This window comes from Hypomesus transpacificus, chromosome 10, assembly GCF_021917145.1.
Source record: "Hypomesus transpacificus isolate Combined female chromosome 10, fHypTra1, whole genome shotgun sequence".
Classification (NCBI taxonomy): domain Eukaryota; kingdom Metazoa; phylum Chordata; class Actinopteri; order Osmeriformes; family Osmeridae; genus Hypomesus; species Hypomesus transpacificus.
The window spans coordinates 13,099,018-13,122,922 of NC_061069.1; the positions used below are offsets into that span (position 1 = coordinate 13,099,018).

General features: G+C 50.5%; 3 protein-coding genes across 4 annotated transcripts; 2 read left to right on the top strand and 1 right to left on the bottom strand.

Annotated features, from left to right (window-relative positions):
* The first annotated feature begins 1,867 nt into the window (after positions 1-1,867).
* olfml2bb (olfactomedin-like 2Bb) lies at positions 1,868-7,935 on the top strand. Its single transcript, XM_047027454.1, has 8 exons — positions 1,868-2,355; positions 2,506-2,772; positions 2,969-3,076; positions 3,197-3,394; positions 3,648-3,840; positions 4,155-4,784; positions 4,940-5,116; positions 6,191-7,935. Exons 1-8 carry the CDS (start codon positions 2,155-2,157, stop codon positions 6,802-6,804), a joined length of 2,388 nt encoding a protein of 795 aa, XP_046883410.1. The 5' UTR covers positions 1,868-2,154; the 3' UTR covers positions 6,805-7,935.
* Positions 7,936-14,181: 6,246 nt separating this feature from the next.
* dusp12 (dual specificity phosphatase 12) lies at positions 14,182-17,553 on the bottom strand. Of its 2 annotated transcripts, XM_047027431.1 has the most exons (7): positions 17,483-17,553; positions 16,064-17,009; positions 15,655-15,768; positions 15,412-15,530; positions 15,071-15,206; positions 14,605-14,782; positions 14,182-14,375 (listed from the first exon to the last, which is right to left on the bottom strand). In XM_047027431.1, exons 2-7 carry the CDS (start codon positions 16,339-16,341, stop codon positions 14,247-14,249), a joined length of 954 nt encoding a protein of 317 aa, XP_046883387.1. In that variant the 5' UTR covers positions 16,342-17,009; positions 17,483-17,553; the 3' UTR covers positions 14,182-14,246. The 2 variants fall into 2 exon arrangements, with proteins under 2 accessions (XP_046883387.1, XP_046883386.1); XM_047027430.1 differs by having other exon boundaries at positions 16,064-17,527.
* Positions 17,554-19,467: 1,914 nt separating this feature from the next.
* On the top strand, positions 19,468-23,870 carry prg4a (proteoglycan 4a). The gene is made up of 9 exons (XM_047027181.1): positions 19,468-19,670; positions 19,874-19,987; positions 20,081-20,182; positions 20,660-20,851; positions 20,976-22,295; positions 22,373-22,512; positions 22,729-22,885; positions 23,022-23,111; positions 23,488-23,870. Exons 1-9 carry the CDS (start codon positions 19,595-19,597, stop codon positions 23,772-23,774), a joined length of 2,478 nt encoding a protein of 825 aa, XP_046883137.1. The 5' UTR covers positions 19,468-19,594; the 3' UTR covers positions 23,775-23,870.
* Positions 23,871-23,905: the final 35 nt, after the last annotated feature.

The following is a 23,905-nucleotide window of genomic DNA, read 5'->3' on the forward strand; positions in this document are numbered from 1 at the left end:
GTCTACCTTCCTTCCAACCAGGTGATGTGAAACATGGTGCTAAATCAAGGCTCCATTATAGTCAGCACTTCACCGCAGAGTAAGAGGAGGAAAGAGTGGGCCTGGGGGTGTGTGTGTCTGTGTGTGTCTATGAGTGTGTGTGTGTCAGTGTGTGTGTGTGTGTGTCTGTGTGTGTGTGTCTATGAGTGTGTGTCTATGAGTGTGTGTCTATGAGTGTGTGTGTGTCTGTGAGTGTGTGTCTATAAGTGTGTGTCTATGAGTGTGTGTGTGCAGTACACTGCTGGAGGGCGGTAAGCCAACACAATAGTCTGTTGTTCTGACTGAGTACGTCTGCCAGGCTACGTGGGTCTGTGTGTGTGTGTTCGTGTGTGTGTGTGAATGGGTGTGTGTAAGTGTGTGTGTGTGTGTGTGTGTGTGTGGCTCAAATCCTTGTCTGTAGAAGTTGAGGAGTTGTGTTCTAGATTGAGGACAATAACTGGGATAAGAGCAGTTCTTGAACACTGCTGCTGGTGAACCTTCTAGAACACCACAGTACAAAGACTGGTTGTTCTGACGTAAACAACATTAACAGAGGTAAACCCAGTAGGCTTTAGACAGGTACTGGGGTACTGTCTGGATTTTCTAAGTGTTCCTGTGTTCTTACAGAAAGTTCTACTAACAGCGGTCAGAGCGTCTTCTCTACAGCGTGTCCACAGCCGCCTTACCTGGCGCCCCTTCTGGTCAGACACGGTATTACATACCACATCTATACTTATATCCAGATGGACAGGGGCGACGTTAGACCCTTTTTACTGGGGCGCGTGCCCCAGTATAAATTTGTGGTGCCCCAGTAAAATCTAAAGTTTGAGTGCTCTTCTGAGCTTGCCAAATAGCCACTGCAGCACGCACACAGAAGTCCAGGTGTCGGACTCGGCACACAAGTCAGAATGGAGGTAGGCTAAGAAAATTTTACAAAACTAAAGAAAGTTTCTAAATGATAGGCCTACCAATTATCTTATTTTTACTAAAACAATATTACATGAAGCTAAAAAAATATAATGCGCTTGCATTAACTATAGATGTCTCTGCCAAAGCTGATGTCAAACTTGCGTCCCTGAACTGTTATATGGTATAGTGGGTTAAGCAAGGGGAGTTTCTATAGCAGGGTAGTGCATTGTGCGCAGCACGCTTGGAAGAAAAAAAAGGGATATGAATAGGGGCCTGTGCCCCCAGTACAGTTTTATCTCTAACAACGCCACTGCAGATGGACAAGAGACTCAAGAGAAATCACATACCTAAATCTAAAAAGATAACTACTGTCTGTCTGAGATATAGACGAATGCATACAACAATTCATTCATTCATGGATTGTAAAAACAATATTCAGAAACACACGTTCTCTGTTGTAGCGGAGACCACTCATCACTGCGGAACAGTAACTGCATGAACCCGCTAGATGGCGCCATCTGGTAACTCTTGGACTGGCTCTGTGAAAGCCCGTCTTTACGCACAGGGTTTACGCACTGAAACGTGTCATCTGTAGTTCGAGCCTTCTTTAGTTAGAAGAAATAAATGTGTTCACTAAATTGGCTTTTAAGTATATTGACTGAACTGTCTCACCTATGGGCTATTTATTTACGATCCACAATATAGTAATCTATGTTTACTTAATTCTAACAGTCAGTAGAATGCTAAGGTAATGTACTATTGCAAATTTAGCAGGATCACACTATTTACTTTTGAAACACTGAACGTCACATACATAACTGCCATATTAGTTTCGGGTGTTTGAAAATGAACGTTCCACATGTTGCCCCCTCCCCGAGCCCCGCTACCGGACCTGGCTCCACCCTACTCGCCCTTTAGTCTCGCCGTCCCATTCAGCACACCCAGCCGTTACGACTCTCTGTGGTCGGTTCATCAACAGGGAGCCACCGGGACCGCGCACTAAACGGACCAGTTACAGAAGGGGAAATAAAGGAGATAGTTTACCACATCAGCAGATATATCAGATATAGTTTACTGGTTACACAGTTTTTCTCTGTGGGAGACGATGAAGAAATTGTCTCAGGAATAAACTGACTATTTAGACTCCCGTCTGGTTTTGCAGACTCCTGTTTTTAGACGTTAATCTTAAATCAGTATCTATTTTACGTTTGTGTACTGATTGACGTCATGTCTAGAATCCTGTTTCTGCTTGTGCTGTGGTACGGCGCTCTGACTTGTGCGCCGGTCGCTTCTAGTGCGGCCACGGAGAGCCCCGTGAACCATACCCGATCCAGTTTGACAACCACGGAGCAGACCGCTACAGTAACAGGGCAAACTACGGGGACTCTGGAAGACGAGATGGAAAACCAGGAGAACATATTAACTCAGGTAACAGCGGATTGGTTATTTTCGTCAGAGATGAATTCCTTAATCGTGCGTGTGTTTGAGAGAGTGCGTATCTGTAAAACACTGTAGCCTATTTGTGTGTGTGTGTTTGTGTATATGTCCACTCCTCCACCGTGCCTTGTCTCCCGCCAGCTTCTCGGTGACTACGACAAGGTAAAGACGCTGTCCGAGGGCGCGGACTGCCGCTGCAAATGCGTGGTCAGACCGCTCAGCCGGAGCGCCTGCCAGCGGATAGAGGAGGGCAGTTCACGCGCCGACGACTTTTACACCGTGGAGACGGTTACGGTGGGACCCAACTGTAAAAAATGCGCGTGCATCGCCCCGCCGTCCGCTTTGAACCCGTGCGAGGGCGACTTCCGGTTCAAGAAACTACAGGAGGCGGGAAAAGATGACATTAAGGTGTGTTTTCAAAGATATGAACGCTAATGAATTCATATTGATTATTTACCGCAGCTGATAGATGAGATGTTACTCAGACGACTGGTAAAGACCCATCCTGAACTCTGAGCTCAACATGTTACCCTGGATCAAAAGCATCTGCTAATGACTGAAATGTAAAAAGGTGAATGTGACGTTCAGTTTGTGTGCTGTGTAGCTGGCAGCCATTATGGAGCTGCTGGAGGGTTCCCTGTATGGGCTGGACCTGGTGAAGCTGCAGTCTGTCACCACCAAGCTACTGAGCCGGGTCAGCCACATAGAAAAGGTACTGCACACACACACACACGTGTCTTAACACACACACACACACACGTGTCTTAACACACACACACACCCAGTCAATATCGTCAGTGTTACTTGCATGTGTGTGTGTGTGTGTGTCCAGGTCTTTGCTCAGAACCGCACGGAGCGAGTGAGTGTGAAAGTTGGCTCGGGGGAAGAGAAGGAAAGGGAGAAGGAGATGAAGGCCCAGCAGAGGCTGGAGAAGGAGAGGAGGGCCCAGCAGAGGCTGGAGAGGAGGAAGCGTTTGGAGGATCTACAACATTCTCTGAAGGACACTGCTGCAGCTTACCCCATCTCTGAGGTACTGTCCTCTGTCCCACCTCCTACCTCCTCTATCCTACCTCCTCTATCCTACCTCCTCTCTCCTCGCCTCTCTTTTCACTCTCTGCCTCTCTCCCCCTCTTATGTTCTCTCTCTTTATGTCTACATCTTAATGCCTCCACCTCACTCTTTCTAGTTCCCTCCCTCTCTCCCTCTCTCCCTCCCTCCTTCCCTCCCTCCCTCCCTCCCTCTCGCTCTGTAATCATGCTGAGGTGATGTTCTTCCTGTTACAGAGGAAGTATGAGGAACACGTTGTCGGGGGTCAGGGGTCAAACCGACCAGTGCTGAAGATGAGCCTATCGGAGACGAAGAACGGATCAGAGCAGCCAATGAAATCTGATGGGGCGGGGCCTAGCGGCTCAGTCATAAGGGGCGTGACCTTCTACAAGGCGGAGCCTGAGAAAGGGAGAGGAGCAGGGGAGACAGGTGATCACTGAAATATTCTACATTTTACTAACATTTTCTATTAATTTAGCAGACACTGTTATCCAAAGCGCCATACAATTAATGTACTAAAGTACAGCAGAAGGTCAAGGATCTGAAGTGTTTCAGTGGTCAGACTCAAGGAGCAGTCTGTGTTTACCAGACACAGTAACCAATTCTCAGCTACCACACACGGTGAAACTAGCTGTCAACTAGACTACAAAACTAACATCTTAACTACAACATGACATGGTTCAGTGCTGCATGGACACTGATCACTGGGATCTGATCCTAAACCAGCTCTTCTCTCCCACCAGGAGCAAACACATTCAGTGACTCCAGGGACCTGCCAGAACCCACCATGCCTAGGGCTGGGACTAAGACTGGGGCTGGGGCTGGGACTAAGACTGGGGCTGGGACTAAGACTGGGGCTGGGACAAAGACTGGGACTAAGACTGGGGCTGGGACTAAAACTGGGGCTAAGACTGGGGCTGGGACTAAGACTGGGGCTAAGACTGGGGCTGGGAATAAGATAACAGTAACTACAGAGACGCAGGCCGAACCAGAAACATCTGTACCTTCCACCACCCCTCTGACCACAACCACCAAACCAAACACAACCACCAAACTTACCACAACCACCAAACTGACCACAACCACCAAACTGACCAAAACCACAAAACCAACCCCAACCACCAAACTGACCACAACCACCAAACTGACCACAACCACCAAACCGACCACAACCACCAAACCGACCACAACCACCAAACCAACCACAACCACCACCGCACCCCCAACCACGGCCATGCCCAGCCTGGTGGAGCCAGACAGACCTGGTCTGACCCAGCCTCCCAGCCCAGGACCAGATTCTCCCCGAAGCAGAACCCGTCTCAGCTGGACCGAGAGCCCTGCAGACGCCAGCGTCACCACGCCCAAGGACCCAGGTACCTGAGTGTGTGCTCGTGTGTTTGTGTGTTTCTATGTGGGTTGCCAGGTTTGTTAACATGTGTGTTTCTATGTGGGTTGCCAGGTTTGTTTTTCTGTGTTCACATGTCTGTTAACATGTGTGTTTCTCTGTGTGTTCCTGTGTGGCTGGTAGGTCTGTGTAAAGACACCCTGGCCAGCATCTCAGAACCCAGCACAATCAACACGTTCGGCCGCAGCCAGGGAGCCTGGATGAAGGACTCCAAGGGCAACGGCCAGGTCATCTACGTCACCAACTATCACTACGGCAACAACCTGCTGGAGTTCCGAGATCTGGCCACATTCAAATCAGGTAGCTCCGCCTCTCTGGTAGCTCCACCTCTCTGGTAGCTCCACCTCTCCGGTAGCTCCTCCTCTCCGGTAGCTCCGCCTCTCCGGTAGCTCCTCCTCTCCGGTAGCTCCGCCTCTCTGGTAGCTCCTCCTCTCTGGTAGCTCCGCCTCTCTGCTGAGAATATCTAGGTTCATGTCTTTATATCAGTCCATAACAACACCTACTGACTGAATGATTCATGAATGTTCTAAAACTGAATCTAATTTTCAACTTACTGTTCTTTCTTTCTTGTCCCTCCAAACCAGTAACTCTGTGTTGTCTCTTGGTTGTCCCTCCAGACCAGTAACTCTGTGTTGTCTCTTGGTTGTCCCTCCAGGGCAGGCCAGTAACTCTGTGTTGTCTCTTGGTTGTCCCTCCAGACCAGTAACTCTGTGTTGTCTCTTGGTTGTCCCTCCAGACCAGTAACTCTGTGTTGTCTCTTGGTTGTCCCTCCAGGGCAGGCCAGTAACTCTGTGTTGTCTCTTGGTTGTCCCTCCAGACCAGTAACTCTGTGTTGTCTCTTGGTTGTCCCTCCAGACCAGTAACTCTGTGTTGTCTCTTGGTTGTCCCTCCAGGGCAGGCCAGTAACTCTGTGTTGTCTCTTGGTTGTCCCTCCAGACCAGTAACTCTGTGTTGTCTCTTGGTTGTCCCTCCAGGGCAGGCCAGTAACTCTGTGTTGTCTCTTGGTTGTCCCTCCAGACCAGTAACTCTGTGTTGTCTCTTGGTTGTCCCTCCAGACCAGTAACTCTGTGTTGTCTCTTGGTTGTCCCTCCAGACCAGTAACTCTGTGTTGTCTCTTGGTTGTCCCTCCAGGGCAGGCCAGTAACTCTGTGTTGTCTCTTGGTTGTCCCTCCAGGGCAGGCCAGTAACTCTGTGTTGTCTCTTGGTTGTCCCTCCAGACCAGTAACTCTGTGTTGTCTCTTGGTTGTCCCTCCAGACCAGTAACTCTGTGTTGTCTCTTGGTTGTCCCTCCAGACCAGTAACTCTGTGTTGTCTCTTGGTTGTCCCTCCAGGGCAGGCCAGTAACTCTGTGTTGTCTCTTGGTTGTCCCTCCAGGGCAGGCCAGTAACTCCTACAAGCTTCCGTACAGCTGGATGGGAACTGGCCACGTGGTCCACCAGGGCTCCTTCTACTACAACCGCGCCTTCTCGCGTGACATCATCAGGTTCAGCCTACGTGGGCGCCACGTGGCGGCGTGGACCACCCTGCAGGACGCCGTGCTGCTGGAGGCGGAGCCAGGCGACGTCACCACCCCCTGGAGGGGGGAGGGCCAATCGGAGATGGAGCTGGCGGTGGACGAGGGAGGGGTGTGGCTTCTGTACCCTGCCATCGACCTGGAGGGGTTCCACCAGGAAGTGATCGTGCTGAGTCGCCTCAACGCCCGCGACCTCCGACCCGAAGCCTCCTTCCGCACGGGGCTTAGGAGGCGTTACTATGGCAACACCTTCCTAATCTGCGGGGTGCTGTATGCCGTGGATAGCTACGACCGCGCCCACGCCAACATCTCGTACGCCTTCGACACGCACACGCACACTCAGATGGTGCCCCGGCTGCCCCTGTCCTCCAGCTACAGCCTCACCACCCAGCTGGACTACAACCCTCTGGACAGGAAGTTATACGCCTGGGACAACGGACATCAGGTCAACTATGACGTCATCTTCGCCTACTAACTTCCTGTTGGTCGTGTGTGAAGGCATCGCTACCGACAGGAAGGGAGGAAGGAGAGGGGTGTTCTGGGAAAAGTAGTTGTAAATGATGAGGTTTTTGTAACGTTTTTAAACTGACTACCCAGTGCGTTGCTTTGCAGTTCCTGTGTACGAGAGCATTTGACTCAATTCTCGAAATGTCCGCGAGCTAATTTAACCCTCCCGAAATAGAGACTCAAAAGTTGAGAAAGGCTCGACATTTGAGTGCATGTGGATGCGTACGACCAATCAGAGCACAGAGATTTCACAACTCCTGATCAGTAGCCTATCCGTACGCGGCCCAGAGGCGATGAGCCCGCCCCCTGTAAGGACAGAACAGACATACTGCAGGTCTGTCGTTCTCTGGAGCTGGAGCCAGGACAGAACCAGAACCCAGAACCTAGAACCCAGAGCCTAGAACCCAAAAATCAGAATCAGAATGGAAGAACTAGAATGTAAAAAGATGAACTGATAAAAATGTTGATTTATGTCTGAGATGAGCAGAGCTCCTCATGTTACTGTGTTAGGGTTCGCTAACAGCCTTCACTGTATGTTATAGTACTGTGCTGTACTGTACTATAGTGTACTGTACTATAGTGTACTGTACTATATTGTGTGGTTCTGTACTATAGTGTACTGTACTATATTGTGTGGTACTGTACTATATTGTACTGTACTATATTGTGCTGTACTGTACTATAGTGTACTGTACTATATTGTGTGGTACTGTACTAATGAACTGTTCTGTGTGGAACTGGTATTATAGCACTGTGCTGTACTACATTGTACTGTACTAGACTGTGCTATAACGTACTCTCCTGGACTATATTGTAGTGTTCTGTACTATATTGAGCTATATTATACTGTACTATATTGCAGTGTGCTATGTTGATTTGTACAATATTGTACAGTACTATACTGTAGCATGTTGTATTGTACAGTCCTATACTGTAGCATGTTGTATTGTACAATAGCTTGTTTCTTTAGTATGTGTACCGCTAAGCTGGTCTTTGTTGCTAAGCTGGTCTTCTCTGTTGCTAAGCATTCATCCTGTAAGGCTTGACAAGGTTGTTCAGACTGCTTCTACCACCCAGTTGTATATACTGTAATTTATAATAAAACATTTTTTTAAACATCTGCATTTACAGAGTAGGTTACTCATTTATGGCAGTTTACTTGTCTTTAGAAAGACAGATAAATATTCACACAGGCAGACAGACACACAGACAGGCAGACAGACAGACAGGTAGACAAGCAGACAGACAAATCATGTGGTTGTGCAGAATAATGTCTACTATAGTCTGGAAAGAAAGAGAGGCTGGTTGTAGCAGATGTAAATGACATCAGTAGCAGTTATATAACCAGGAAGTACAGTATCTCCAGTCGACACATGGAGAGGACAAGCTGACAGTGGACCGCTGGACAGGACAAACTGCTGAAGTCTTCATTTCTCTAAATACACTCATTCCTGAGTCCCTTCCTCATGCACTCCCTCCACCCCTCTCTCCCTATCTCTCCATCCCTCTCTCCACCCAATCCCCTCCCTAACCCTAACCCTATCTCTCCATCCCTCTCACCACCCAATCCCCTCCCTAACCCTAACCCTATCTCTCCAGCCCTCTCTCCACCCAATCCCCTCCCTAACCCTATCTCTCCACCCAATCCCCTCCCTAACCCTAACCCTATCTCTCCATACCTCTCTCCACCCAATCCCCTCCCTAACCCTAACCCTATCTCTCCATCCCTCTCTCCACCCAATCCCCTCCCTAACCCTAACCCTCCCTGCTTCACTTCTTGAAGGCCAGTTCTTTTTTCTCCAGTCCTCCTTTCTCCAGTCCTCCTCCCCTATCCCATCCTGCACCTCTCCACCCCTCTCTCCTCCTCTCCATCCCTCTCTCCTCCTCTCATCTGCTATCTGGGTCAGAAACCACACAGTTCTCATGTGAACATGTCATCTACATGGGTATTACGTGTCAAACATTTTCCTTTTAATTCCTTTCAGTTAGAGCCTGTCTGGGCATGAACACCCATCACTGTGTGTGTGTGTGTGTGTTGCCAAGGGACCAACCAGTCAAATGTGTGTGCGTCAGCGTTAGTGTGTGTATTGCCAGGGACCAACCAGTCAAAACCAGACCAAACCCTAGAGAGACTGAGTAGGCTCACTGCAGCTGAACACACACACACACACACACACCCCAGGCTGGTCTGATGAGAGCAGCAGATAGCTGGCTAGACAGGAGGCAGCTGGCTGAGACGCCTTCATGAGAGTCCACGTCTCACTGACACCACTCTGGAGGGGGGAGGGGGAAGAAAGTGATGCATGATTTAAAGAGAGAGAATGGGTCTGGCTTCTGTAGTACACATCTCTGACTGTAGATCTCTCTGTGATCTCTCTGGAGGAGGAGAGGAAGAGGAGGAGGAGGGTGGTTTGTCAGACCCTCCAGGATGAGTTACACCTGAGACTAGAGGAGAAGACTGGGGAACTGCATTCTCTCTTTATATCGCTGCTGGTTTTCCAGAGCCAGTCTTTCCTGTGGGTGAAAACGGAGGGATGGAGGTGGAGAGATTTATAGATGGAGGGATGGAGGTGGAGAGATTTATAGATGGAGGGATGGAGGTGGAGAGATTTATAGATGGAGGGATGGAAGTGGAGAGATTTATAGATGGAGGGATGGAGGTGGAGAGATTTATAGATGGACGGATGGAGGTGGAGAGATTTATAGATGGAGGGATGGAGGTGGAGAGATTTATAGATGGAGGGATGTAAGTGGAGAGATTTATAGATGGAGGGATGGAGGTGGAGAGATTTATAGATGGAGGGATGGAGATGGAGAGATTTATAGATGGAGGGATGGAGGTGGAGAGATTTATAGATGGAGGGATGGAGGTGGAGAGATTTATAGATGAAGGGATGTAAGTGGAGAGATTTATAGATGGAGGGATGGAGGTGGAGAGATTTATAGATGGAGGGATGGAGGTGGAGAGATTTATAGATGGAGGGATGGAGGTGGAGAGATTTATAGATGGAGGGATGGAGGTGGAGAGATTTATAGATGGAGGGATGGAGGTGGAGAGATTTATAGATGAAGGGATGTAAGTGGAGAGATTTATAGATGGAGGGATGGAGGTGGAGAGATTTATAGATGGAGGGATGGAGGTGGAGAGATTTATAGATGGAGGGATGGAGGTGGAGAGATTTATAGATGGAGGGATGGAGGTGGAGAGATTTATAGATGGAGGGATGGAGGTGGAGAGATTTATAGATGGAGGGATGGAGGTGGAGAGATTTATAGATGGAGGGATGGAGGTGGAGAGATTTATAGATGGAGGGATGGAGGTGGAGAGATTTATAGATGGAGGGATGGAGGTGGAGAGATTTATAGATGGAGGGATGGAGGTGGAGAGATTTATAGATGGAGGGATGGAGGTGGAGAGATTTATAGATGGAGGGATGGAGGTGGAGAGATTTATAGATGGAGGGATGGAGGTGGAGATCTGTGAGTGTGAAGAATCCTCCAAGCTTGTGCTTTACTGACCGTATCCTTACTGGGGCGCACACACACACACACGCACACACACACACACACACACACACCAAGGTAGAGAGAAGAAGGGAGAGCACTGTCTCAGACTAGCCAACACACCTAGACAGACCAGTGTGTGTGTGGTGTGTGTGTGCGTGTATGTGATGTGTGTGGTGTGTGTATGTGGTGTGTGTGTGGTGTGTGTATGTGGTGTGTGTGTGGTGTGTGTGTGGTGTGTGTGTGGTGTGTGTATGTGGTGTGTGTATGTGGTGTGTGTTATGTAACAGCCTGACTGTTCCCATGGGGGGAGCTGAAGCTGTCAGGGTTTCCAACAGCACAATGTTTCAGGTGTTCCCTCCTCTCTGCTCCTGGCGTGTGTGTGTGTGCGTGTGTGTGTGTGTGTGTGCGTGTGTGTGTGTGCGTGTGCGTGTGTGGCAGTGATCTCCTGGGATAAGAAAAGTGTTGAACATAGTCTGTGTTTTGTATCTCTCTCCTTCACACACATACAGGAGTGTATAGAGACCCCAAAAAGTTTCGAAAAATTTTGAATATTGAAAGGTTTTTGAAAGGTTAAAAACATATATTTAAAAGTTTCCCACAGTCCAGATGGACCAGAACCCCCCCACACACACACACACACACACACACACACAGAGGACTGACCAGATGGCCAGGCCAGCCAGAAACACATTCCTGCTTCCTGGTTCTGGGAAGACTCGCACCATGGAAAACTCTCCGTCCAGGAGAGTTCTCCCCTCCCCCCTCTCTCTCTCCTCCCTCTGTCACCTCCCCCTCTCTCCTCCCTCTGTCTCCCCCTCCCCCCTCTCTCTCCTCCCTCTGTCTCCTCTTCCCCTCTCTCTCTCTATCCTCCCTCTGTCTCCTCCCCCCCTCTCTCTCTCCTCCCTCTGTCTCCTCTTCCCCTCTCTCTCTCTATCCTCCCTCTGTCTCCTCCCCCCCTCTCCTCCCTCTGTCCTCCCTCTGTCTCCTCCCCCCCTCTCTCTCTCCTGTCTCCTCCCCCCTCTCTCTCTCCTCCCTCTGTCTCTTCTTCCCCTCTTTCTCCTCTCCTCCCTCTGTCTCCTCTTCCCCTCTCTCGCTCTCTCTCTCTCTCACACACACACCTCTGTAGCAGGGCCGTCCAGGCGGGGCTGTGCTCTTCTCCAGGCTGGTAGAGGGTGGTCACAGGGTGGTCACAGCTAAGCAGATCTCGACCTCAGTGTTTACACTGGTCTCCTAAGCAACCCTGCATCTGGGAGACTAGCCATGTTTATTACATTACATTACATTTACATTTAGTCATTTAGCAGACACTCTTATCCAGAGCGACTTATCCAGCGACTTACAGTAAGTACAGGGACATTCCCCCCGAGGCAAGTAGGGTGAAGTGCCTTGCCCAAGGACACAACGTCATTTTGGCGGGGCAGGGAATCGATCCGGCAAACTTCTGATTACTAGCCCGACTCCCTCACCCGCTCAGCCATCTGACTCCCCCTGACTGTTCCCATGTTTATGTGTGAGAGTAAGAGTGAGTCAGTGTGTGTGTGTTTATAAGTTATTATGTGTGTATGAGTGAAAATGATGTGCGATTATGTGTGTGTCTGTACAAGTGTGTGTGTGTGCGCATCAGGTTAAGTCCTGGGCAAAGAACAGATAAATTAGATAGGGTGGGGTGAGAGATAGGTCTTTCAGTAAAGTACTGCCTTGACTGATCCAACACTACCCCCTGAGACACACACACACACAGACTGAGACAGCAGTATGTCCTCCAGTGACTGTGGTGTCAACAGAGAATCTGAATGAGACACAAAGAGTGAGAGAAGGAGAGGAGAGAAAGACAGAGGAGAGAGAGCATGGGAGAGAGAGGGGGGGGGGGGGCGAGAGAGAGAGAGAGGGGGGGGGGGGGGGGGCGAGAGAGAGAGAGAGAGGGGGGGGGGGGGCGATAGAGAGAGAGAGAGAGAGAGAGAGAGAGAGAGAGAGAGAGAGAGAGAGAGGGGCGATAGAAAGAGAGAGGGGGCGAGAGAGAGAGAGAGAGAGAGAGGGGGGGGGGGCGATAGAGAGAGAGGGGGCGAGAGAAAGAGAGAGAGAGAGAGAGAGGGGGGGCGATAGAGAGAGAGAGGGGGCGAGAGAGAGAGAGAGAGGGGGGGCGATAGAGAGAGAGAGAGAGGGGGGCGAGAGAGAGAGAGAGAGAGAGAGAGAGAGAGAGAGAGAGAGAGAGAGAGAGAGAGAGAGAGAGAGGGAGGAGAAAAGAGGGATTATCCCCCTTTTTTTACCGTTAGTGTAAAACATTGACTTCTTCAAATAAACATTCTTCCTTTCCCTGTCTCATCTCTTACAGACTAACAGAGACAACGTTCCCAGAACATGTAAGGTGAAAGGTCAGATCAGGGGTCATGTAAGGTGAAAAGTCCGATCATGGGTCATGGGATCTTCTCAAACAGACTTGAACCTGCTTCAGTGTGGCTGGACGCCACTTCCTGCAGACCTCTCTGCTCCAGGAGATCCTACATCAAAGCTGAGACAACATCCTCCTCATCATCATCACAGGGGATCGGATCTGAACAGACCTTACCCTTACCCATCACCTATAGCAACAGAACCCTGTCAGCTGCAGAGGCTCATGGGTAATCAGTCAGTGCATATCACCCTGGAACCTTCCAGGACCAGAACCCTCTCCTGTGGAACATTCTACCATGGAACCGTCAGGTCGCTAGCCAAGCCGCTCTCTGGCTCTGACGACCAACCGCTGGAAACGTGGATGGAAAAGCAGAGCCCTGAGCGAGGGGTGAGCGAGGGGTGAGCGAGGGGGTTATTAGATCCAGCCTGCGAGGACCAGGTCATACCAGGACAGCCCACCAGGGACAGAGGAGGAGGAAGCCCTTCTGGTCTAATAACAGCGTCACATATGAAGACCCATCCACCACAGGCTCTTCTCGGAGTGGTAAGACACAGTCAGGACCATCAGTCCTGCTCGCTCTGTGGTGGAGCTGGCTGACGGGGCTTTCAGCTGCAGGCTGGGTGCTGCCCTCTGCTGGTCAGCAGCTGCAGGTGCACTCTCTACATTCTACCTGCAGTTAGCTTGACTTCTGGAAAACCAGGTGGGGACAAAAAGATGCTTCATTGACTGACAGGAAATACACTACCGTATATGCTGCTAACAGGAAATACACTACCGTATATGCTGCTAACAGGAAATACACTACCGTATATGCTGCTAACAGGAAATACACTACCGTATATCTTGCTAACAGGAAATACACTACCGTATATGCTGCTAACAGGAAATACACTACCGTATATGCTGCTAACAGGAAATACACTACTGTATATGCTGCTAACAGGAAATACACTACCGTATATCTTGCTAACAGGAAATACACTACCGTATATGCTGCTAACAGGAAATACACTACTGTATATGCTGCTAACAGGAAATACACTACCGTATATGCTGCTAACAGGAAATACACTACCGTATATGCTGCTAACAGGAAAATACACTACTGTATATGCTGCTAACAGGAAATACACTACTGTATTTGCTGCTAACAGGAAATACACTACTGTATATGCTGCTAACAGGAAATACACTACCGTATATGCTGCTAATAGGAAATACACTACTGTATTTGCTGCTAACAGGAAATACACTACTGTATATGCTGCTAACAGGAAATACACTACTGTATATGCTGGTAATAAAATCAAATTCCAAACTTTCACAATTTCAAAAACAATTTATTCTTTTTACAACTGAATGCAGAGTGTGTGTATGAGTGTGTGTGTTCAGTGTGTGAGTGTGTGTATGAGTGTGTGTGTGTTCGGCATGTGAGTGTGTGTATGAGCGTGTGTGTTCAGCGTGTGAGTGTGTGTATGAGTGTGTGTGTGTATGTGTGTATGAGTGTGTGTTCAGCGTGTGATGCGGTCCACCCTGGCCTGGTGGACCTGGAAGGCAGGCGTGACCCACTGTCCACAGGAGCAGCGGTCTCCACACCAGCTGAAGGAGCCCAGCTTAGACGAGCACTTAGGGCACAGCAGCTGCCCAACATCAACAACACAACAACAATTAAATGCACTTTGTATATAGCCGTGGATAAAAGTGTCTGCTGAATGTAATTTAAATGTTTTCCGCACAAGGTTTATACAGCTCAACTAATTATTTGAGACTTGTACATTAATCATCACTTCCTGTCTGATGCCACCCAATAGCATGGCTTCCCTAAGCTAGCCAGTCCCTGCCACGGTGTGTGCTGATTGGTGGCTGTACCTGTCCATCCATGACACCCAGCAGGGCCTGCTCCATCCATTGGACGGGCTCTATGAAGTAGGAGGTGCAGCGACTCTGGTCTCCGCCCCCTGGGGGCAGGCACTTCCTGTAGCTGAAGGAAGAAGCTCCGCCCCCTATGGGATGGCTGAGGAGACTGGACTCCCGGAATAATGTCCGACTGGATGGGGGGGGGGGGGGGGGGGGGGGGGGGGGGGGGGGGGGAGTAACGATGCAGATTGTGGGAGGTTTATTGTAAACTGACCTGTGACATTTCTAATACCTTCCTTCCATGCCCTCATCACCAATCACTCTCCTATACACCGTGTTCTTTCTCTCTCCCTCCTCCTCCTTCTCTCCCTCTCCTCCCCCCCCCCCCCCTCCCCTCCTCTCTCCTTCCCCCCTCCCCCTCCCTCTCCCTCTCCTCTCTCCTCCCCCCCCCCTCCTTCTCTCCCTCCCCCCTCCTTACCGGCACTTTCTGCATCTGTAGGTTGTCTCAGGGCAGTTGGGGGCGGAGCCCTGGGCGGGGGCGGAGCCCTGGGCGGGGGCGGAGCCCTGGGCGGGGGGGTCGGCCACAAACACCTCTCTGGGCACGCTCCGCAGCTCTGAGTCAGGAAGGAAGGACAGTTAGATCATGCCAACATGCCAAGGCATCAAAAACTTCTATACACAACCACACACACACACAGCTGACAGTCCACACACACCTACACACACACACCTGACAGGCAGGTGCACACACACTCCCACACAGACAAGGCACACACACTCCCACACAGACAAGGCACCCCCCCCCCCCCTCCCCCCCACCTGGGTACTTCTCAGTGATCTTCTGCAGTCTGTATTGCTTGTAGAGGGGGCTGTTGGTGTCCAGCTGACAGCCCATAGACTCATATAGACCTAGCTGCTCCTGGAAGCCCTGGTTCACCCTGGAGACAGGCAGAGGCAGGTCAGGACCACTCTCTCTCTCTCTCGCGCCGCTCTCTCTCTCTCTCTCTCTCTCGCTCTCTCTCTCTCTCGCTCTCTCTAGGACAGTGTGTGTGAGAGTCTTACTCTACGGAGGGCGCGGCCTGCTGCAGCCTGCAGTACGCTTCCTGGAAGCTCAGCTGGTGTCGTCTCATAAGGTAGGCCGTTACCACGGCAGCACTCCGACTCCGCCCTGCGTGACTGGGATGGAATTAGGTTTCAGGTCAGCTGTATGCTACCTGACTTGACCCTGACCACCTTTAGGGCTACGCTGTTCCGATCCTTGATCTTCCGCTGTACTTTCTCCATGCTCTATTTGTACGTCGCTTTGTATAAATGCATCTGATAAATTAATAACATATCCAATGTAATTGTCTGAAAGGGTGTGAATACTGCAGAGGCCTGTATGTTTCCTGTAGTGCTTTAGTTCTGTGTTTCCTGTAGTTCCTAAGTTCTGTTTCCTGTAGTTCTGAGACTTCTTTAGCCTGTAACTCACCAGTGGACCAGGACAGTGGCGGTCTTTGTTAGGGTGGTTGACGTTGCATTGGTCACCGTGGCATCCAGAATGAAGGCCAGACATTGGTCGAGGTGACTGAGCAGGTCACTGGTTGGCTCGTCCTGAAGCCTTAGGAACTTCCTGGTGAACTGGCCTCCAGATAGGACGGGCTCCTCAGAGTCCACGCTCAGGATGTGAGTGACAGCTGCCTCGGCCAATGCCGGCTCTGTCAGGTCTGTCACCGCACCAATGAACACGCCTGGATCCACCAGGATCATGACTGGGCTGGCAGTCCACAGGTCTGTCTGTGAGCTTAGCTGTCTGTCTGCCTGTCTGTGGGTGAGTTCAGCTGTCTGCCTGTCTGTCTATCTGTCTGTGGGTTAGTCAGCTGTCTGAGTGTCTGTTGATGAGGCTGGTTCTGTGGGTTCGAGTTTCAGTCCATCTATGAGCTAGTCTGCTTACCAGTCTGTCTGCTTACCGGTCTGTCTGCCGGTCTGTCTGCTTACCAGTCTGTCTGTCTACCGGTCTGTGTGCTTACCAGTCTGTCTGTCTACCGGTCTGTCTGCTTACCGGTCTGTCTGCTTACCGGTCTGTCTGTCTACTGGTCTGTCTGTCTACCGGTCTGTCTGCTTACCGGTCTGTCTGCTTACCGGTCTGTCTGCTTACCAGTCTGTCTGCTTACCAGTCTGTCTGTCTACCGGTCTGTCTGCTTACCAGTCTGTCTGTCTACCGGTCTGTCTGTCTACCAGTCTGTCTGCTTACCAGTCTGTCTGCTTACCGGTCTGTCTGCTTACCGGTCTGTCTGCTTACCGGTCTGTCTGCTTACCAGTCTGTCTGCTTACCAGTCTGTCTGTCTACCGGTCTGTCTGTCTACCGGTCTGTCTGTCTACCGGTCTGTCAGCTCACCTGTCTTCCTGTGTGTGGGTCTCCGTTTCAAGCAGAGGACCTAAGCAGAGCGCAGAGACATAGACAACAACTCAAAACTACAACAACTACACACCACAGCGCCGCTAGTTACAAATCATATCCGCTCAATGCAGCTGATAATGAGTCTGATCCAGCTGGATATAAGCAACACGTGAAGGCTAGCAACATCAACCCACGAGTTATTAAGCTGAATACACAACTGGACAGATAATATTCAGTCATTCATTTGCCATATATAGGTAGCTAGCTGGTCGTATTAACGAGCTAGCAGATTTTAACAGATATTTTCACTTCTGGACACTGTCCGTTTGCAGTATTAGCCTGTTCGGTAGCTACAATATTAATTTCCCCTTTCGCATCCTCGCCGTTTTGTCTCCTGTCATTAACGTACATATTTTCAAATCATCGTCAGCTTGAAAAGTGTAAAGGAACATTTTTTTTATAAACAAGTTTGCTAAACACTTTTCTAGTTTGGCATGTGTGACAACAAACCTATGCGGTCCGCTTGTTAAGCATCCGACAGTCAAACAAAATCTTACAATAATGTTCCGCCACCAAAATCGATACTTACTTCCGCTAGATGGCAGTAGCACGTGTTTCTCAATGTTTCTTCACTAACCTTAAATGTCGGTGCGAGTGACAAGATTTTGAACACAGGTCTCACCCTTGTCAGTGGTTTGACTAAAGACAACATTTTGAGTTCTGATTCTCAAACGATATTCCCAGATGTGAGGTTGGCTGGAAACAGACAATCCTTTCCTCTTTGCAAATAATCTGTCTGGATTACGACACAAGCAGTCAATTAAAGCAGTCTGTGTCATGGCATGTGTTGTTCTTTTTTATTTTATTATTAAACTTTCAGAAGCATGTGTGTGGGACTGGGACGTCAATAGAACTCGCCGCATTAATTAACAAGGTTGCAATATAAAACCGGACCATTCAGATGCCATTCCCCCACGCTCACCACAACCCCCCTCCTCCCCGCCATTTAGAAACCGTGGAATAGGACGTCATTACCGTCTGGAAATCAACCTCTCTCCTCGTGAAATGTCTGAGTTTAACAACAACAAGACAGCCGCACGTGCGTGTGAGGCCTCCTGGTAACAAAAGTGAAATAACTGAAAGAAAGAGAGAGAGACACAGAGGGGGGGGGGAGGAGACAGAGAGAGAGAGAGAGAGAGAGAGAGAGAGAGAGAGAGAGAGAGAGAGAAAGAGAGAGCGAAAGTGTGACAGGTGGCTGTAGGGGTAGATAAAGGAATTATTTATCCTATTCTAATTAATATGAACTATTTTGCAAATCCATGACTCCACATGAGCAGAAGGCACCCTGTACTTCCAGGGTTAGATCAGGCAGGTGGGGGCGTCTTTGGGAGAGACACCTTCACTTGTCCAGCTGCTGGGTTAGAAGGTCATCCTGACCTCCAGCCTAACATCCTACTTTCTGTCTGACCACAGCCTTCATCTCCCTCGGGAATCTAAACTAAGTTTAGTGAGTTGGACGTGGTCCATGTCTTCCCACCAGGTCCTGTGTCCTGTCTGGCATCAACACTGGCCAGGGCTTCATTAGAGACACTTTAATAGTTGTTGATGGAACACGGAGCTACAGACGCGGTCGGAACGCTCGCAGACGTTCTAGAACCCCCAGGCCTGGCGATGGCATCACAGGAACGCGTTGTTCCTCTTGTAAAGGCCACGCCCCCGTCCTGACTGTGATGTCATCGCCGTCTGTCTGAACAGGTGCCGTCTTCTCTCCTTCACCATTGGCTAGTCTGAGGGCACTTCCTGTGGGTAGGAGGAGCACTTCCTGTCTGGTATGTAGGAGGTTTGATCATCGCTGGAATTTTAATGAAACACATCCTAGCAAGCATGCCCTCCTACCCGCTCCCCATCTCTCCTCTACTCCTCCCCTGCCCTGCCCAGGTCCTGGTGCTCTATATAAGACCCAACTGGGAACAGGCAGACAAAGCAGACCTTCCAGAAGAACTTTCCAGAAGAACCTTCCAGAAGAACCTACCAGAAGGTAACTGGTTGTGTGAGGGATCTCTCCCTCTATTGTATTGACATCTCTGTCTCTTTCTCTCTCTACACATCTTTTTCTCCACTCTCATCACCTTGCTCTCTGACACTATCTTGCTCTCTGACACTATCTTGCTGTCTGACACTATCTTGCTCTCTGACACTCTCGCTCTCTGACACTATCTTGCTCTCTGACACTATCTGTCTCACTGACACTCTCGCTCTCTTACACTATCTTGCTCTCTGACACTATCTGTCTCTCTGACACTATCTGTCTCTCTGACACTCTCGCTCTCTTACACTATCTTGCTCTCTGACACTATCTGTCTCTTTGACACTATCTGTCTCTCTGACACCATCTGTCTCTCTGACACCATCTGTCTCTCTGACACTATCTTGCTCTCTGACACTATCTTGCTCTCTGACACTATCTTGCTCTTTGACACTATCTTGCTCTCTGACACTATCTTTCTCTCTCTCATCATGTTTGTGATGTAGCTTGTATGTTACATACGTGTTGTTTTGTGGAGACTGATGATGTGATGATGATGCGTCCACAGTCTGCTACCCAGCATCATCAGCATCATCATGAATGCTTCCATCCTATTGGCTGTCCTGATGGGGACCTGCGCTCTGCTGTCAGCCTCCACAGCCATCCCTCCAGGTCAGAGGTCACACAAAGCACAGTACAATACAGTAGAATGGTGAAGAGTATAAAAGATCTTTATCTTTAAGAACCCCTTTTATCTCATTGTTATCTCAAGTCTTGTCCTGTTCTACATGCTCATGTGTCTGTATGTGCATCTGTGTTGTGTGTGTGGTGTGTGTGTTTGTTGTGTTTTGTGTGTGTGGTGTGTGTGTGTGCAGGAGAGACTTGCCGGGGTCGTTGTGGTGAATCTTTCAGACGAGGACAAGCGTGTGAGTGCGACCCAAACTGTACAAGCTTTGGAACCTGTTGCTACGACTACCAGAACCACTGTGGTACGTAGGATTGGACTGTTGCTGTGCATGTGTTAGAGTGTGTATGTTAAGATTATGTATGTGTGTGTGAACTAACACAAGCCTGTCCTATAGCCCCTCCCAGATCAGACAGGAAGTCGACATCAGACAGGAAGTCCGAAGAGGAGAGGTGGAGCAGCAAGCCTCTCAACAGTGAGAGTGAGGAGGCCAGCCCAGGTACGTCTGGACCTAGAACCTAGAGCCTGCCACAACTAGGACCTAGAGTCTGTCACAACTAGGACCTAGAGCCTGTCACAACTAGGACCTACAGCCTGTCACAACTAGAACCTAGAGCCTGTCATAACTAGGACCTACAGCCTGCCACAACTAGAACCTAGAGCCTGTCACAACTAGGACCTACAGCCTGTCACAACTATTACCTAGAGCCTGTCACAACTAGAACCTAGAGCTTGTCACAACTAGGACCTACAGCCTGCCACAACTAGGACCTACAGCCTGCCACAACTAGAACCTAGAGCCTGTCACAACTAGGACCTAGTCCACAATAAGCCATGGAACCTGCAAGATATTCATCATCAGAAGTCCAACCTTGTTTGTCTGTATCTCTGCCTGACACTGTTGGCATGTTGTGTTCCTGTGTGTGTGGCTGTGTTCCTGTGTGTGTGTGTTCCTGTGTGTTTGTGTGTGTGACAGACTCCAGCTCCCCCCTGTCTCCGTACCGGACTGTTCCCCGCCTCGAGGACCCTGGACTGTTCGCCCCCTACAAGGAGTCTCCCCTGACCGCTGACCTCTCCCCACTGACCCCTGACCTCCACCCCTTGATGGACGGCTCCAGTGGCCCCGCATCCTCAGCCCCCTCCACCAATCCCGGCTCAGTGATGAAAGGTGAAGGTTCTTGAAGGGGGTGGGGGGGATGTGGGTCCTATGGTTTTTTGTTGTTGTTATTGAAGTCTTGATGCCAGGAAACCGTGTGTGATTCTCTCTGTACCTCTCTCTTGCCCCACTCCAGGTCTCCCCACAGCTCCTGACGCCCCCCTGCCCAGCCAGGGAGGCCCCTCAGTGGGTAACATCGGCCCTCAGAACCCCTCCTCCCCTCGAGGTCCTCTGAACATACAGATCACCCTTTCCTCCCCCCAGGCCCCCGGTTCCCCCGGCTCAAAACCAGCACCTGGCACCCTGAAGCAGTTAGCCCAGGCTCTCGCTGGTTCCTCCGGGTCCGAACTAGCACCTGGCACCCTGGAACAGCTAGCCCAAGCTCTGTCTGATTCCTCCGGGTCCGAACTAGCACCCAGCACCCTGGAACAGCTAGCCCAGGCTCTCGCTGGTTCCAAATTAGCACCCAGCATCCTGGAACAGCTAGCCCAAGCCCTGGCTGGTTCCCCTGGGTCCGAAGTAGCGCCAAGCACCCTTGAACAGCTAGCCCAGGCTCTTGCCGGTTCAAAACCAGCACCTGGCACCCTTGAACAGCTAGCCCAGGCTCTCGCTGGTTCCAAATTAGCACCCAGCATCCTGGAACAGCTAGCCCAGGCTCTCGCTGGTTCTTCTGGGTCCAAACCAGAACCTGGCAACCTGGAACAGCTGGCCCAAGCTCTGGCTGGTTCCAAACCAGCACCCGGCACCCTTGAACAGCTAGCCCAGGCTCTCGCTGGTTCTTCTGGGTCCAAACCAGAACCTGGCACCCTGGAACAGCTGGCCCAAGCTCTGGCTGGTTCCAAACCAGCACCCGGCACCCTTGAACAGCTAGCCCAGGCTCTCGCTGGTTCTTCTGGGTCGAAACCAGAACCTGGCACCCTGGAACAGCTGGCCCAAGCTCTGGCTGGTTCCAAACCAGCACCCGGCACCCTTGAACAGCTAGCCCAGGCTCTCGCTGGTTCTTCTGGGTCGAAACCAGAACCTGGCACCCTGGAACAGCTGGCCCAAGCTCTGGCTGGTTCCAAACCAGCACCCGGCACCCTTGAACAGCTAGCCCAGGCTCTCGCTGGTTCTTCTGGGTCCAAACCAGAACCTGGCACCCTGGAACAGCTGGCCCAAGCTCTGGCTGGTTCCAAACCAGCACCCGGCACCCTTGAACAGCTAGCCCAGGCTCTTGGAGGGGCAGACTCCCAGGCTAGTGGACCTGGTAAGGGATCAGAAAACAGTGAGAGGTGGTTCTGCCTGCTGCACACCTGGACGCAGTCTGGGGTGTGGTCAAGTACAGACAGACACAGCTGGCAACATCCTAACGTGTGTGTGTGTTTTCCAGCTGCCAGCAGTCTTCCAGACCTGTGCAGTGATCAGCCAATCAACGGCCTCACTGTCCTCAAAAACGGTTCCATCCTGGTTTTCAAGGGTGAGTGAAGGGATGTGTGTATTCTGTATGTATAATGCTCTCCAGGTAAAGCCCTGACCGCTGACCCTGACCCCCAGGTGAGTTCTTCTGGCAGGTGGACCCCAGCACCAGAAAGGCGGGTCCAGCTCACAGCATCTCTGACCACCTGGGGCTTCCTTCCCCCATCGACACTGTGTTCACTCGCTGCAACTGCAAGAGCAAGTCCTACGTCATCAAGGTAGGATGACACTGGAGATAAGAATTTATGATGTCATAAATAATGATCATGTGTTCATAAATCATTACATTATTAATGTCCTCCACTCCCTTTCTCCTTTCTCTCTGTCCCCTTCTCCACCTTCCTCTTCCTGCCCTCTCCTCCTCCCATCCCTTGGTCCTTCTCCACCTTCCTCTTCCTGCCCTCTCCTCCTCCCATCCCTTGGTCCTTCTCCAGGGGGATCAGTACTGGAGGCTGGATGATGGGGTGGTCGAGCCAGGCTACCCCCAGCCTCTGTCCTCAGGCTTCTCAGGTCTGACAGGCAGCATCACAGCTGCCCTGCCCGTCCCAGCCACCAGGAGGAGACCAGAGGCCGTCTACTTCTTCAAGAAGGGTGAGGGGGGGGCACATGACCATATGGAAGTCACATGACCATGACACTGCCCTGTCATAGACGCTGGATTGTGTGTTTGTGTTCATGTCCATCTCATCGTTCACCCTCTCCCTCCTCCCCTCTCTCTGCCCCTCAGGGGGTAAAATGCAGAAGTTCTCCTTCCCCACAGGAAGTTCCTCCTGCAACAGGAAGTCCCTTGCCAGGGGCCGCACCACCCGGCAGGCGGGTAATGATGATGTCATAACTACTTGCCCAGCTGGTTACAGAACCGTATCTAGTGGATGCTTTCTTCCAAAGCAATGTTCAAACAGAGCATACAGGCAGGACAGCAGTCAGGCACTACAATAGTTGTACTGAAAGCTCCACTCCCTAGTCTGGCCTCTTAGTTATTTACTATTTTATTCTAAAGTTTCAAAAAAAATATACTATGCAAGTGAGGCCCGTTGCAGTGAAATAAAATATATCCCAAAATTATTAGTGATTTTTTTTTTTTTTTTCGAACTAGCTTGTGCATAGCTTATGACTTACTTACATCTGAGTCAATTAGCCATACGTGGTTAAATTCGAGTTTGTGTTGATGTTGTTGTTGATGTTGTGGTCAGAGGGTCGCCTTGGTCTGGAGATCAACATCCAGGTGTCTCTGAAGGGACTTCCTGCCCCCGTGACCTCTGCCCTCAGTCTGCCCAACCCCAGGAAGCCCGACGGATACGACTACTTCCTCTTCGCTGGGCGTGAGCACAATGACAGCTTCCTGTCTCCTGATGACTTCCTGTCTCTTTCTGAAACGTTAGCTACCAATTTGAGACCGATTTTTTTAAACAAATGTCAATGCCTCGTCTCTCCCCCCCTCTCCCTCAGCTCTGTTCTTCAACATCAAGATCTCAGGTGACCTCCTGTCTCTGGTGAAGCCTCCCAGCAGGGGTGTTGCCGGGGAAACCCGTCAGAACCAGAACTCCGTATCCAGTTGGCTGAAATGTCCCTAGAGCGCCCCCTGTGGACAGACAGGAACTGCAACCAGCA

What these genes read in the sequence shown, in the direction of transcription:
- olfml2bb (XM_047027454.1), top strand. Translation starts at nt 2,155, where the DNA reads ATGTCTAGAATCCTGTTTCTGCTTGTGCTGTGGTACGGCGCTCTGACT. An exon ending in CGGGAAAAGATGACATTAAG is followed by an intron (nt 2,773 to 2,968) that starts GTGTGTTTTCAA and finishes TGTGCTGTGTAG; the next exon opens with CTGGCAGCCATTATGGAGCT. An exon ending in CACCACGCCCAAGGACCCAG is followed by an intron (nt 4,785 to 4,939) that starts GTACCTGAGTGT and finishes TGTGGCTGGTAG; the next exon opens with GTCTGTGTAAAGACACCCTG.
- dusp12 (XM_047027431.1), bottom strand. Translation starts at nt 16,341, where the DNA reads ATGATCCTGGTGGATCCAGGCGTGTTCATTGGTGCGGTGACAGACCTG. An exon ending in GATCACTGAGAAGTACCCAG is followed by an intron (nt 15,207 to 15,411) that starts GTGGGGGGGAGG and finishes TTCCTGACTCAG; the next exon opens with AGCTGCGGAGCGTGCCCAGA. An exon ending in TGGGTGTCATGGATGGACAG is followed by an intron (nt 14,376 to 14,604) that starts GTACAGCCACCA and finishes GATGTTGGGCAG; the next exon opens with CTGCTGTGCCCTAAGTGCTC.
- prg4a (XM_047027181.1), top strand. Translation starts at nt 19,595, where the DNA reads ATGAATGCTTCCATCCTATTGGCTGTCCTGATGGGGACCTGCGCTCTG. An exon ending in CTCCACAGCCATCCCTCCAG is followed by an intron (nt 19,671 to 19,873) that starts GTCAGAGGTCAC and finishes GTGTGTGTGCAG; the next exon opens with GAGAGACTTGCCGGGGTCGT. An exon ending in GCAAGTCCTACGTCATCAAG is followed by an intron (nt 22,513 to 22,728) that starts GTAGGATGACAC and finishes GTCCTTCTCCAG; the next exon opens with GGGGATCAGTACTGGAGGCT.